Here is a 14,725-nt window from a genome sequence, read left to right as displayed (position 1 = left end):
ACGCATTCCTCCATTACAACACGATGTCCGTGGGAATATCTCGTCTGCTTAACGTCACTTTCTCGGAATGCATCCAAGACGTTAAGTGGAAACTTGTATCAAGTTTGAACGAGTAAAATGCTTGAGCTAGGAAAGGTTAATGGGTGCAATAAAGATCATGGGTTTAAATTGTGGATGACAAGAGATGGCGGTCGGTGCACTACGTTCTTGACGTCGTGGAGGGAAGAGCGCGACAGAACAGCCTCTGGAAGGTGCTTCCATAAATGTTTTTAAAATTATTTTTATGGACAAGTCTATTATGTATTTCTAAGATATTGTTACAGATCGCGGTTAGATGTTATAGACCGAGCGGTGGTTTAAAACCGCGACCTAACAAAACTCACCCGATTCCACCCGAACGTTGGTTGTATCGCACCCTAGCTGCTCAATGAGGGAAAAGACGAAAACGACGCAATGCAAAGAGGAAAACGGAGACAAAAAAAGGTTTGGAAATACGACTGAATTTATTGACTATTTACACACAAGCAAAAAGAAAGCAGTCACGTTTATTTACAAGCACATAAGACGCAGGTGACACAGGGAAAATACTAGCTTATACAGACTTAATTAACCCAGGACAGAACAAACAAAAGACGACTCACACGGGGAATTGCAGGAGGTGGATGGCTGGAGGTGAACGCTTGGTGGAGCCAACGCGGAGCTTGGTGGAGCTGAACGCTTGGTGGAGCCAACGCGGAGCTTGGGGGAGCTGAACGCTTGGTGGAGCCAACGCGGAGCTTGGTGGAGCTGAACGCTTGGTGGAGCCAACGCGGAGCTTGGTGGAGCTGAACGCTTGGTGGAGCCAACGCGGAGCTTGGGGGATTGGTGTGACGGGTTCTCTCTCCTTCCTTAGTCCCACCCAGTCCAACAACTTCCTCTCTTGCTTCAGGACTCTTTCTCTCTCTTTCTTGGTCCCTCACTCTTTACCACCGACTCCTCACCGCAACCAACGCAACCACTTGACCACCACCTCTACTGACTGACTCTTCACCACTCTGCACTTGACGACCGACTCCCAACCAACTCAGACCAACTCAAAGTCCAACTCCAGGCCTTTCTGTCTTCTGCTCTCCTCTGTAAAAACGCATCTCCCTTTTGGACACGCCCTTGCCTTGGGTTATATAGGCCCCCGCCCCTCAACCTTTGCGACCCTCCCCGATCGCTCTTCCTCCGCCCTCTCTAGCCGAACCCCTGGCTCATGGTTGGTCGAGTGGGGCGGGCTCACTCCTCCCCTCTATGACGAGGTGGAGACACGCCTTTCCTCCCCGACTCGAGCCTCGTGGTCAATGGCGGTTATTGGAGGGAAAAACCGACCAAAATGCGGAAGGCGCTTTGAATTGCAATTGACGGAAAGGGGGGAATGGAAGGGAATCTATCTCTTTCACTGGTGCAATGGAGTATTTCTATTAATGGAAGACACAGCCTTATCCTAAAACACAGAATAAGATATAACTGTCAAAAGAAAAGATATATCGTGTCCTGCATGTATGTTTTTATGGACTAACTACGGGAACGCCCTTTGACCTTTATACAACCACAACGGAGGGAGGAGGGGTGATATTTTACAACATTTTACCACCACAACAAAATTAAAAAAAACATTCTCATATTCACAACAATATAATTGTGTTTGAGGAAGGTTACATTTTCTGTTAAGTTTCCAGATTCCGGATAAAGGGAGTAACAACAACAACAACAACAACAACACGAGTGAAGAGAAGAACAGCAGCTTTGGAACGGAAGTGAGGGAGAGGACAGAGGAGAGCACAAAGGCAAATGGTTGTGTTCCTTGGTGAAGTGTTCTCTTGAGCGGCCACGCTCCGTTTCCAGTGGTACGAATGATCGTTTTGAGGCCATTTTCCCCGCTAGAGCGGGGGTTAGCCTTGCGGGTCCCATGACAATCATGGTTCCCTGTTTGAGGCAATGTTTTTATGGCCGGATGCCCTTCCTGGCGCCGACCCTTGGTCGCCTCTTACGATGCGCAGGGTAAGTATCATTGAAATCCGACATCCACAGAAATGGAGATCGGACTGCTCAACTTTAACCCGCTGTGCGTTGTTAGTGGAGGAGAGTCAGCTTATCTTCTTGTGTCCACCCTTTGAGGTAATCTTATCTGCTGAACTCCTTTTTTTTCTTTTTTTTCTTTGTATACAAGATCGAGGCTCGTGAAAGAGCTAACATTAATCAAAAAAAAAACAGACACACAAAACATACAATAAAGGGAGCGGGAGACAAGGTGGGGAGAGAGAGGGAAGCACACAAGTACAACAGCAGAGAACAGGGACATTGGGAGATCTGTGGGATGGAGAGGGTTTGGAGGGAGGAGGCATGGGAAGGGGGGGGGTTTGGGGGAGGTATAAAACACAAGGACACTGCAAGGACTTCCAGGAAAGAAGTTGGTATTTCAAAGAAGTGGATCTGGGGTGAATTAGCAGGGGTAGAAAAGATCAAGGTTTTGGATGGGGGAAGATAAGAGATGGTGGTGAACAGCTCTTTTAAAGACCTGGAGGGAGGAGTGGGATTGAAGAGAGTGAGGGAGTTTGTTCCAGAGGCGGGAGAAAAGGGGAATGAATGAGTGAAGGTGAGCAGAGAGTCTTGATTTCGGCAGTTTAACCAGAAGAGGGTTGCTGGCAGATCTTGTGCGACCTGTAGAAATATTTGGGGGACAGAGCACAGAGAGACCTGGGGGAGGAAGGAGTCGGTAGAAGACGGAAAGACCACCAACCAGCCTGCGGTGAGTGAGTGAAAGGCCCTCGGAGATAGCTTCATCGCAGGAGATTCCAATGATTCTGAAAGCTTTGGTTTCAACAGCGTGAAGCCGAGCTAGGTGTGAGGCAGGAGCACCGGCCCAGAGGGGGGAAGAACTATTTGTTGGACATGCTTGTCGATCAATGCACTTCTTTTTTTTTTTTTTCTTTTTTTTTGTATACAAGATCGAGGCTCGTGAAAGAGCTAACATTGATCACACAAAAAAGACAAACCGACACACAAAACACAAAAAACAAGGGGAGCGGCAGACAAGATGGGGAGAGAGGGGCAAGGACACAAAAGAGAGGGGGAAGAGGGGGAAGGACACAAACACAACATTTGAGAGCAGGGACATCGGGAGGACTTGGGGGGAGGTGGGAGAGGAATAAAACATATGAACACTGCAAGGACTCTGGGGTGAATTACCGGGGGTAGAAAGGATCAAGGTTTTCGATGGGGGAAGATAAGAGATGGTGGTGAACAGCTGTTTTAAAGACCTGGAGGGAGGAGTGGGATTGAAGGGAGTGGGGGAGTTTGTTCCAGAGGCGGGAGAAAAGGGGAATGAAAGAGTGAAGGTGAGCAGAGAGTCTTGATTTTGGCAGTTTAACCATAAGAGGGTTGCAGGCAGATCTTGTGCGACCTGAAGGAATATTGGGGGGACAGAGCACAGAGAGAGCTGGGGGAGCAAGGCCGGAGAGGAGTCGGTAGAAGACAGAAAGACCACCAACCTGCCTGCGGTGAGTGAGTGAAAGGCCCTCGGTGTTGACTACATCGCAGGAGATTCCAATGATTCTGAAAGCTTTGGCCTCAACAGCGTGAAGCCGAGCAAGGTGTGAGGCAGGAGCACCAGCCCAGAGGGGGGAACAGTATTCCATTGAGCTGCGGATGAAAGCCTTGTATGTGGTGAGGAGCTCAGGTGTGCCAAGGAAGGACTTCGCACGACGGAGGATGCCCAGTCAGCGACTGGCTTTGGAGGCCAGCTTGGAAATGTGGTTTTCCCAAGAAAGATCATGGCAGATAGTGAGACCCAAAAGCTTGAGCGACAGAACTTCTTGGAGAGGATTGTTGAGAAAGTAGATGGGAGGGTTGTCCAGTCGGTCCTTTCGGAGAGACATTGTAAGAGTGTGAGATTTGTCAGGATTGAAAGACATGTTCCACTTGTTTGACCAGTCTGTGATTTTGTCCAGGTCTGCAGAGAGTGAGGAGGCTGCAGACTGCCGATCTGAGGGATGAGGAATGGAGCGACAGAGAGTAGAGTCGTCAGCAAAGAGATAGAGAGGATTTTCAAGAGAGTCAGAGAGATCATTGATGAAGACCAGAAAAAGCACAGGGCCCAGGACACTACCTTGGGGAACTCCAGCCTGAACAGGAAGAGGAGATGAGAGAACCCCATTCAGGGTCACACGTTGACTACGACCAGAGAGGAAGTCCGCCAGCCATGCGTGGAGATTTCCATGGATACCAAAGGAGGAGAGTTTGGTGAGCAGAGCAGGGTGCCAGACCGTATCGAAGGCACGTGAAATGTCAAGGGAGACAGCTCTAATTTCCTGTTTGGCGTTGAGGACCTCCATCCATTGTTGAGAAAGCAGAAGCAGCATGTCCAGAGTAGAGTAACCAGGTCTGAAACCAAATTGATGATCAGAGATCAAGCCATTGGAGAAGAGGAAAGATTTAATATCTGAAGCAATGATGGATTCCATGACTTTGCTGATAATTGGGAGAAGGCTGATTGGTCTGTAGTTGCTGGGATCTGTTTTTGCACCTTTTTTGTGCAAACCGGTGATGTTGGCTGATTTCCAAGCAGATGGCAGATGACCTTGAGCAAAAGAGAGGGTGAAGAAAACAGAAAGAGGGAGTGAAAGAGCAGAAGAACATGATTTTAGGACCCGTGGGCTGATGCCGTCAGGACCAGTTGCAGAATCAGAGTCGAGGGTTGACAGAAACTTTTCCACCTTGTCAGGAGGAAAGGACACAGAGTCCAGGAGCAGCTGGGTACGACTGGGTACGTGGGTACAGAGAGGGATGGGTTTGGGACACAAGATTTAGAGGCAAACACAGAGTTGAGGCATTCAGCTTTTTCACGTGCGGAGTCAGCCGTTAAGCCGTTTGAGGTGAGGGAGGGGATGGAGGGGGAACAAACACCAGAAACAGATTTGACCAGACGCCACCAGGATTTGGAAGAGGGAGACAGATAAGAGAGTTCGGTCTTGAGAATGTTGAGATATTGTTTCCTGGCTCTCCTGAGGGTGGACACACACTTGTTTCGGGCTTTGTGAAAGGAAATGAGATTTCCTTCCGTTGGATTTGCTTTCCAGGAGACGGAGGCAAGTTGTTTCAGGGCAACAGCCTCACCACAAGATTCCGTGTACCATGGACGGGAGGAAGGGTATGACAACTGAAGACGAGATGGTATAAATCTGTGCATGAGAGAGAGCAATTTACTTTTAAAGAATTCCCAGGATGAGTTGATGTCAGAGGCGGTAGAGATGGGAGACCAGTCCAGATGATTGATGGCTGCTTGAAGACCGTGCCAGTTGGCCTGAGTGAAATGCCAGACTCGTCGACGCTGAGGAGGCTCTCTGAGAATGGTCAGAGAGATGTCCACTTTGACAAGCACATGATCAGATGAGCCGATTGGAGCAGAAGAAGAGCAGCAGACATTTTCAGGGAAGTTTGTCATAACCAAATCCAGAAGAGAAGATGCTCCGTTGACTGAGATCCGGGTCGGGAAATTGACAGATTGTGTCAGTTCCAGTGAGTCGCAGAAGTCCTTTGCTGAAGAGCCATGGCTGGTGAGAGAGGTACCCACACCCAGCCAACTGGCATGGTGACAATTGAAATCACCACATATGAGGAAGAGAGAGTTGGGATGGGTAGATAGAAGTTGGTCCATATTATCAGACAGTGAGATGTAGATGGAGTCATCGCTGTTTGGTGGACGGTACAACACACATATGAACAAAAGGTGGGAGCGAAGGGGAAGCCGTAGCCAAAGGTATTCCTGGGGGTGAGGTGGAGAGAGGGCAGTGGAGGGCGAGTGAGGAAGAGAGTTTTTTATAAAGATAGCAACCCCACCTCCAGGACGAGGCTCAGGTCTATCATACCGGAGGAGGGAGTAACCTGGGAGAGATACCAAGGCATCAGAGACATCATGAAGGAGGAGAGTTTCTGTTAAGCAGATCACATCTGGTTTGTCAGAAGCAACCTGTATGGAGAGGTCAGTCAAGTTTGAGCGAAGGCCCTGGATGTTTGAGGTCCATACCGTTAATGAAGAGGAAGGGGGAGCATCGGGTCCAGAACAGGGGGGGGAGGGGTAGGGTAAGATGTGGAAGAGGAGGAAGAGGTAGGGAGAGCTGTTGAAGGTGTGTCAGAGATTTCAGAGATTTCAGAATAGCTTGGAGAAAGGGAAGAATGGGGCGGACAAAAGGTTTGATGGAGATTGGGTGAGGCACAGTGAGGTGTTATTTGAGGAGGGGGAAGAGCGAGGCAGAAGGTTTGGGGAGATGAAGGTGAAAGTTGGAAGGGGGAAGAAGCAGGGAGGATGCTTTGAGGAGGAGGGGTGAGAGGGGAGTCTAGGAGGGGAGGAGCGAGGGAGAGTCTCGGAGGGGAGGGGTGTGGGGGGAGTTTAGGAGGGAGGGGAGGGAAGGGGCAAGGGGGGAGATTTGAAAGGGATGGGTGATGGGGAGGATTTGGAGGGGAGGGGTGAGATTGGATTTTGAAAAGTGTACGATTCATGGGAAACGAACATTTTTTGCAAAATGAGTTTGAGACCTTCGAGTCAAAAATACGTTTGAGGACACTGGAGGAGGGGTGGAGTTCTGGATAGTTTAGGGAATGTAGAAAGGAGGAACTGTAAGAGATGGTATTATATATATATTTTGGAATGAATAGATTTGGTGAGCAAGACGAAAGCATCCTTTTGTAGGAAAAGAAGAAAAGGGTGTTATAATATATGAGAGAAAATAGTTGTTCAGGGGAGAGATTATACATTTCTAGCCGCGAGATCGCGAACGAAGAACGAACGAACAAAAAGAACAACAAATAAACGAATAAGACCTGGGGAAGGAAATATTTTTTTTGGGGTTTTTTTTTTTGTTTGTTTTGTGAGTACAGATATTAAACAAGGAGGTACGGGGTGAACGACTGGTACGAAACAGAGAACGAAAATAATTTCAGCGCATTCGACGAATCGCTGAGAGAAAAAACCACAAGGTCGGAGACGGTACGGTAGTCTAAGCCTACGAGTACTAGGCCGCAGAATACTCGATACCATTTACCGACGATTGTGTATACATGTACGAAAAATTAGCACCGAAAATTTTCCAAAAGATACGCTATAGGTACACACACCGAAAGATAGATACAGTCTCGACAAAAACACGATTGTGATAGATCACTTAGCTTCGAGAGCGTGAGCGCATGGAGATATCATGGTAGCTCCTTGTATTGCCTTCTTTGGTGATGGATTCTCTTGGATTTTCTTCCTATTCCGGTGATGATATCATGGTAGCTCCTTGTATTGCCTTCTTTGGCACCATTTTTGCTGATTTATGTGACCTTTCGAGAAGGCAATCGGCGTGTTGACCAGTGTCTACTTTCGGGGGCTTCTCGACACTCTAACCTCTCTTACCCTTCAACTAAATCATCTTTTTCAGCTTGGAGTTCCCGTCTTCATCAGCTGTAACTGCTGAATCAGGTTCTTCTCAATGCTTTGGCGATTCGGGGTGAAAGGTCGGCAGAGGTTGGTGTCGAAGTCCAGATCGGTGGTGTTTTCCGCCAACCTTTCACCCATTACAACTGACTGGGGTTTAATGTGCGAACTCTTTCATTAAGGTGCGCTGTCACGTTGAGAGTCATGACTTAACGTATAGCTGCATGCAACGTTTGTACCTATTTCATTTGGGATTCTGAGGAAAATCATTTATTGCTAGATTTAATTAATATAATTGTGCTTATGGTAGACATTAGGAATTATTAGCTCCCGTTGGAAGTCCGGAACAGGGGCTTATGGATTGGGTCTCGTCTGTCCGTCCGTCCGTCCGTGCGTGCATGCGTCCGCAACCATATCTCAGAGATATATTGACCGATTTTGTTCATACTTGGTACAGAGACAAAACATGACGGGATACATTTGCACATCATTTTGTTTCATGATGGAATCAAAGATGGCCGACTGCTGGCCATTTTAGTTGTAAAAAAAAACCCGATGTTGAAAACGTCATCAACCATTTCCCGGAAATGCATGTACCGATGTTGTTCAAACTTGGCACATGGATAAAGAATGATGGTTTACATATGCACGTCATTTTTTCCAGATGAGATTCAAAATGGCCGACTGGCGGACTTTTTGTTGCTTAAACGTGGCCCCAACGATTTCTTCGACATGCATGGGCCGATTTTGTTCAAACCTGGCACCAAGACAATACATGAGCATATACCTGTGCAGGCGATTTTGTTTTATAATCCAAACAAAGATGGCTGAATGACGGCCTTTAATTCCGTACAGCAAAATTACTAAAACCATGGGGGTGATGACATTTTATGTCTTTTTCTTCTTGTTTAATATTTCTTATGACATTACACTTCTGTCTCCTGTCACTTGTTGGCTTCACCCTAAAAACAACACCTAGGGCATATCAGTGTCTTTATATATTTCTGCCGTGATGCCGTCCAGGTTACCGGTGCACTCGCTGCAGTACCCAGAGGTCGACATGTAACAATGGGTCGAAATTGGGGATGACTAGAGATGGTAGTGCACCCCATGCTTGAGGTCCTGGAGGGAAGAGTGAGACAGAACAGCCTCTGGAAGGTGGTTCCATAATTAGGAAAAAGTGAGGAAAAAAAGGAGTTGAGGTGTGCAGGCAACCTGGATGTTGTAAGTTTAACCAGGAAGGGTTTACCGTAAAAACTCGTGCATCCTGGAGTAGCTCGACAGGGACGGACGACTAAGATAGATGGGGGGAATTGTTGGTGAATAAACGGTATAAAATGAAGAGCAGAGTTTCAAATTTTTGCCAATGATTTCCTTCTGTTCTTTTTCTCCAATGAAGGGTTAATGCCTGAACCAAAACATCAGCTTCTCCTTGCTTCCCATGGCATGCCTCTATCAACATCTCAATTTCATCCATTGAGCATTTAATACTGGCGAGCCTTGCCAAGGTGTAAAAATATGAAAGTGGATCCAAGATCAAAAGATCCAGATTAAAATACATCTGTATGCAGACCAGTAGACACACACACACACACACACACACACTCACTAGCACATAGACTAATTACAATAGTCTTTCCTGACCCTTTGTGAATGGGCGAGGCCAATAAAATACCAAATATTCATAAAACATTAGAAATCCGGGTGCTGACCAATTTCCAGTGAGGAGGTGTCATAATTGTGAATGCTGAGCTCAGACAGCATGTCAACGTACATGGTTGGGACGCCATATATGATTGTGCACCTGAATGCAAAAAAAAAACAAAAAAAATATATTTCGTCAAAATGCAACAAAAATGCCGAACCTTTTGATTGGTGAACCAATTCTGTGACCCAATATGCAAGTTTTTTTTAATTCCAGGTCAATCGGATGAAAATTGGTCATTTTATGCAACCTTGACCTTTTCCCTTCTGATCTAAAAAACCAATCAGCTTCTAGCTTTTGATTGGTGAACCAATTCAGTGACCCAATATTCAAGTTTTTAAAATTTCAGGTCAATCGGATGAAAATTGACGTTTGTGATGCTTACCTTTGACCTTCTGACCATATTATTAATTTGCCTTCTCCATATTCTCATAATAAAGCCTTGTTGAAAATTTGATGACAAAACTCAAATGGTAAATTGAATTTTCAGGTCAATTTGATGAAAATTGATGATTTTATATGACGCTGACCTTTGACCTTTAGAAAAAAAATTATTAATTTGCCTTCTCCATATTATCATAATAAAGCCTTGGCGAAAATTTCATGACAATATCTCAAATGGTAAAAAATGTTATGGCACGGACAGACAGACACATAGACACAGATAGACATTTCAAAATCGTCCACCTTGAAGGAAATCATCTGTTTCTGTCATCAATGTCATCTGTTTCACAGCGGCACTAATTATTCAAGAAAAAGTAACGGGCAAACAACACCAGAAGAAGAAAAAAACAGGCTCTACAAATAGAAACCAAATTCCACCTTGGAGACAGAGATTAGAGTCACAAAGAGAGCAACTGCAGAAGGAAGTAGGACAAATTCAACAGTTCAGGAAAGGAAGCACTCCCATAACTAACAAAGAGAATTCAAAGAATAAAAAACAAACAAAATCGAAGACAAATACCTCGAGTGATTGGGTGCTGAAAACAAACAAACAAACGAGTACAGATACATTCAAAGTACACCGCCCCCATCCCAAATAAATAAATATCCTCCAGTGCGGCATTGCCAGGGCACCTTTGGTGCCTGGCGATACCGCCATGCAGCACATACACGATATTGAGAGGGAGAGGTGTACAATAATTGATTAATTGCGTAATTTAAATCAATAAACAGTAATCATGAAATAATTTCTTAATCAATTGGCGATTAGCATACCTAAACCACCAGTGCTGCATCCGAAGCTGTAACTTTTTCAAAAATTAATTAAATAAGTTATTCATTGAAAAAAAAAATTTATTTGATGAATCAAGAAATAACAAATCGATTAATTGATTAATGAAATCAAAAATATCCTTTATAGTCAAATCACTTGGTCACTGTCATGTCCAAATGTCAGCTTCCGAGCTCAAAAGGTACCTGAGATATTGCCCAGATGAGAAAGAAAATAAATAAGTACTTAATAATGAAAATAAATAAATAATAATGGTAAAATAATTAAATCATTCATCAATCGGCTAATAGTATACCTAAACCACCACCGATTCATCAAAAGGGATTAATCAAAAAGCAGAAAATACCGTTTGTGCCAAAGCACATGCTCACTATTGTGCCGAAATTTCAGCTTCCTAGCTCAAAGGACGGCTGAGATATCACCCAGACAAACAAACAAACAAACAAATGAAAAATCGGTCAGAGACCGAGGACTTGTGGGAATGTACTTTTTTATCGGCCATTTTGGACAAATATGGCGGCCGAACCACGTGACCGATGACGTCATCATTATTTGTTTTCTTAACTAATTTATTCCTAGATTATGCTCAAGAAATTTCAACTTGATCGGATGAAGTTTTGTACTTGTCGAATTATGACGTCATAATGGAGGCACCTATGACATCATCATTAACATATTTTATTCCCCATGGAGAGTTCTTTACAATGAGCCATGTCTCAATTTTTTCTATTAAGCACTTTCGGAGATATAGAGGTGCAAAGTTTTTCGTTTTTTCCAAGATGGCGGCCGAACCACGTGACCGATGACGTCATCATTATTTTTTTTTCTCCACGAGTGTATGCCGACATGGCACTCAAGAAATTGCATCTTGATGGGATGAAGTTTTGTACTTGTCGAATTATCGAATTATGATGTCATAATGGAAGCCTTGGGCCTAGACCTAGAGAGTTAAAAATTGGGCACAGTCTATTCCAGGTCAAGACAAATATGTGTGTAATGTATGGTGATTCTATGTGCAACGATGTAGACATAGTACTGCACACAAACAGACAAACAGACAGACAGACAGACAGACAGACAGACAGACAAACCAACCAACCAACATACTTGCCGGAATCTTTTCCGGCAAGTAATAAGAAAACAAACAGACAACTGGAGTGAAAACTGAGTACTCCCTTTCAGGGCGTGTCATAGCCGGGCCCCCTTCAGTGCCCGGCGACGACGTCATGCAGCACCTGGAGATGGCATAGGAAAGGAGCGGTGTGAAATAGAAATGATAGCAAAGAAGATTAAAAAAACTATGAAGAAGGAAACAACAGGAGAAAATAAAACGACATGTTTGAAAGTAACCCAAAGATATTTTACAATGAAACAATGGAAAAGCAGAATTTGTCAACTTCCCCTGAAAAAGTAAAGCTGTAAAAATTCTGGAAAGGAATTTTTGAAGATGGAAAAGAATATAAAGAAGCTGAATGGATCCCAAACTTGGAAAAGAAGAAGCAACATCTCAAGGAAATGCCCCCATTGATAATTATGGATGAAGAGAAAATTAGAAAACAACTTCAAAAAATGCCAAACTTCAAAAGCCCAGGCCCAGATGGAATTCCAAATTTCTGGCTAAAACAACTTGATGCTCTCCACAATCACTACGCCAGGACATTTATCAAACTGATCCAAGAGTGGAAAGAGTGGCTCGTAGAAGGGAACACCTTTCTCATCCCAAAATCGGAAGAAACCCAACTCCCCCACAAATACCGGCCGATAACATGCGTACCAACCACGTACAAAACTGCTGACAGGAATCATCATAGAAATGATGTCCCATCATCTAACACAACAAGGAGGTTTAGAGGCAGAACAAAAGGAATGTAAGAGAGGGTGTTATGGAACAATTGACTTCCTACTATTGAACAAGGCCAAACTTGAAAATTGCAAAATGCAAATAACTAAATTGTCTGCCACCACCTTTTTTCACTCATCATTCAGCCCGCTGCCTTGATCTGCTGTGATTCCTCATGCTTGTGGACATATTGTGCTCATTGTTCTAACATGGGTCCTAAGCGCAAGAGTAGTGCAGGAGATGGGTCTACTCCCAAGAAGAAGAAAAAAGTCATGATCCTGAGCCAGAAAGTGGAGCTACTCGACCGGCTCTCAAGAGGTGAGAGTGTGGCCTCTGTGGGCAGGGCATTGTGTGCCTATTGGGCATTATGGCGTGAACGAGTCGACTCTCCGTTACATAAAAAAAAGGAGAAGGTGAAAAAAAAATGAAAGACAGTGTCACAGCTAGCACAGTTGCAAGCACCAAAGTGGTTACCAAGGTCAGGGACATTCACATAGAAACAATGGAGAAGGCATTGAATGTGTGGTTAGAGGACAATACCCAGAAAAAACGTGCCTCTGAAGGTGGAATTCTGATTCGGGAAAAGGCAAAGCGCAAGTACCATCGTCTGGCTGGTGTGGGTGATGCTGCAAACACGAGTGAAGCGGGTACGAGCGATGCACTTAGTGATGCGGGAACAAGCGGCCCCCGTCCAAACAGACAGACAAAGACAGACAGACAGACAAAGTCAATGAATTGCTTAACATTGCCTTTCACTTCACGTGCACAGGGTACCAGGGTACCTACACTGTCAGTATTGGCAGTATGAGCGACTTACCTCTCTTTCTGCACAGCACTGAGAGCACAGGTTGCATCAAACCCAGGAGAAGGGAAGCAGAGGGTAGCTCCATGGATAATGGAAACCAAGGTACCACCAACCAAACCAAAGGAATGGTACAAAGGAACAGGAATGCAGATTCGTGTTTCCTACAAGTTGGCAATGCAGTGGAAGTGCAAACTTGGAATGAGCCACATGCACCTCCATCACGTACACAAATATGAACATGCAGGTGTGACTGTGACGAAGGAGGTAGATAATGAAATAACTAGTTTTAAATATTTTCAAAAAATAAAAATCGTTCTCAAATCAATGTTTAGATTTAATAGACCATACAATTGTTTTTACTTTACCATAATGAAACATTCCCGACAATTACCCTCTCTTTCCAAATCCAGTTGATCGGTGATCAAATTAATGATTTTGTGGTTAATACAGGAAGCGCACCTGCCCGTGGTATCCCATGCGGCAACCGAACAAGTGAGCATTGTTGACAAAGTTGTGGTGGGTCAGCACCGCTGCTTTGGGATGCCCAGTTGTTCCCTACAAAAACAAATACAAATGCACCACCAAACATGATGACAAGGCATTGATTTTTCGAACATCAAGCACCAGCAGACAGCTTATGGCAAGTGTTTTGAGACCTTAATGGTTTGATTCATGTGGAATGAAGAACTGGTGTTGCAGGTGAAGGCTAATGTTGATTTGCGTCAGCAGACAGGCAGAATCCATCGGGAATTTATTGAATGTGGGAACGACATAAGCAATTCGAGCAGTCCATCCAAGACACGAAGGCCTAAGCTCCCTCCCTCTAACCCACCCACTTCTCACCCAATTTCCTGTCCTGACAAGCAATCTTGGCAATTTTGGTGAGTATCCCTGTTATACCTGTTCATTATATTTTCCATTTGTGTATTTCATTTGTGTTCTTTATCGATTTGTTTATTATTTGTCTCTAATATGTCATTAAGTGAGGTTAAGGTTATGTTAGGGTGACTGGAAATGTGCCTTGGGAACGCAGCCCATTTTGTCTGTTTAACTACTTTTTCCTTATCGTTGCACGTTCCAGGAACGCATCCACAATGTGAAGTGGAAAATTGCGGTAGTGTGTTTTAAGTTAACAAGTGCGCAATTTATTTCAGAAAAGATCACACCTTGCAATTTGTTTCATTTATACAATTCACATGTCTCATACAATAGATGAGTCAATTCTGAGTACGAGTCGAGGCTCAGACTTTCGGGAAAAAAGTATCGACTTATAAGGCAACAAGTACAAAAAGTTTTAATTAAAACAAAAGCCGCGTCGATGTTACACAATGCCTAGATGCAGCTGTGCCTATAACGTCGATGTTATAGGCACAGGACATTCCTATTGATTCGATTACTTGATGTTATTTTTGTGCAAAGTGAAAATATATCTCGGCAATTTCCCGTGTGTGGCGACGAATTTTTAATATATCTCCGCATTTTCCCGTCTGTTATTTCAGGCGGTGTATGACTGACCATGCCGCGATAAAAAAAAAAAATCTCGGCAATTTCCCGTGTGTGGCGACACGTGAACGAAGCTATGCTCCTCTCTCCACATTATTGTGACGACGTATAAATTAAATATTTCATCGTGACGATTGTCATCAAATGGACGAATTTTTAATATATCTCGGCATTTTCCCGTCTGTTATTTCAGGCGGTGT

At 44.4% G+C, this 14,725-nt stretch overlaps 1 protein-coding gene across 5 annotated transcripts in view; it reads right to left on the bottom strand.

The window, feature by feature from the left end:
• Nucleotides 1–14,725, bottom strand: part of LOC137438556 (medium-chain acyl-CoA ligase ACSF2, mitochondrial-like) — a 179,302-nt gene that overhangs the window by 101,041 nt on the left and 63,536 nt on the right. For 3 of the 5 annotated variants that reach the window (XR_013621151.1, XM_078767047.1, XM_068133700.2), the window contains exons 7-10: nt 13,482–13,577; nt 13,035–13,183; nt 12,819–12,878; nt 9,151–9,242 (exon numbers count right to left, since the gene is read on the bottom strand). Coding sequence is in view for 4 of the 5 variants with exons in the window: in XM_078767047.1 (XP_078623173.1) it covers nt 9,151–9,242; nt 12,819–12,878; nt 13,035–13,183; nt 13,482–13,577 (397 nt within the window). In the remaining variant the exon portion in view is untranslated. The remainder of the gene's footprint in view (nt 1–9,150; nt 9,243–12,818; nt 12,879–13,034; nt 13,184–13,481; nt 13,578–14,725) is intronic. The other 2 variants (XM_078767049.1, XM_078767048.1) reach the window with 1 other exon arrangement.

This window comes from Myxine glutinosa, chromosome 13 (assembly GCF_964187855.1).
Source record: "Myxine glutinosa chromosome 13, kmMyxGlut1.1, whole genome shotgun sequence".
Classification (NCBI taxonomy): domain Eukaryota; kingdom Metazoa; phylum Chordata; class Myxini; order Myxiniformes; family Myxinidae; genus Myxine; species Myxine glutinosa.
The sequence above is the reverse complement of the archived record's forward strand: the minus strand, read 5'-3'. Positions and strand labels throughout refer to the sequence as shown.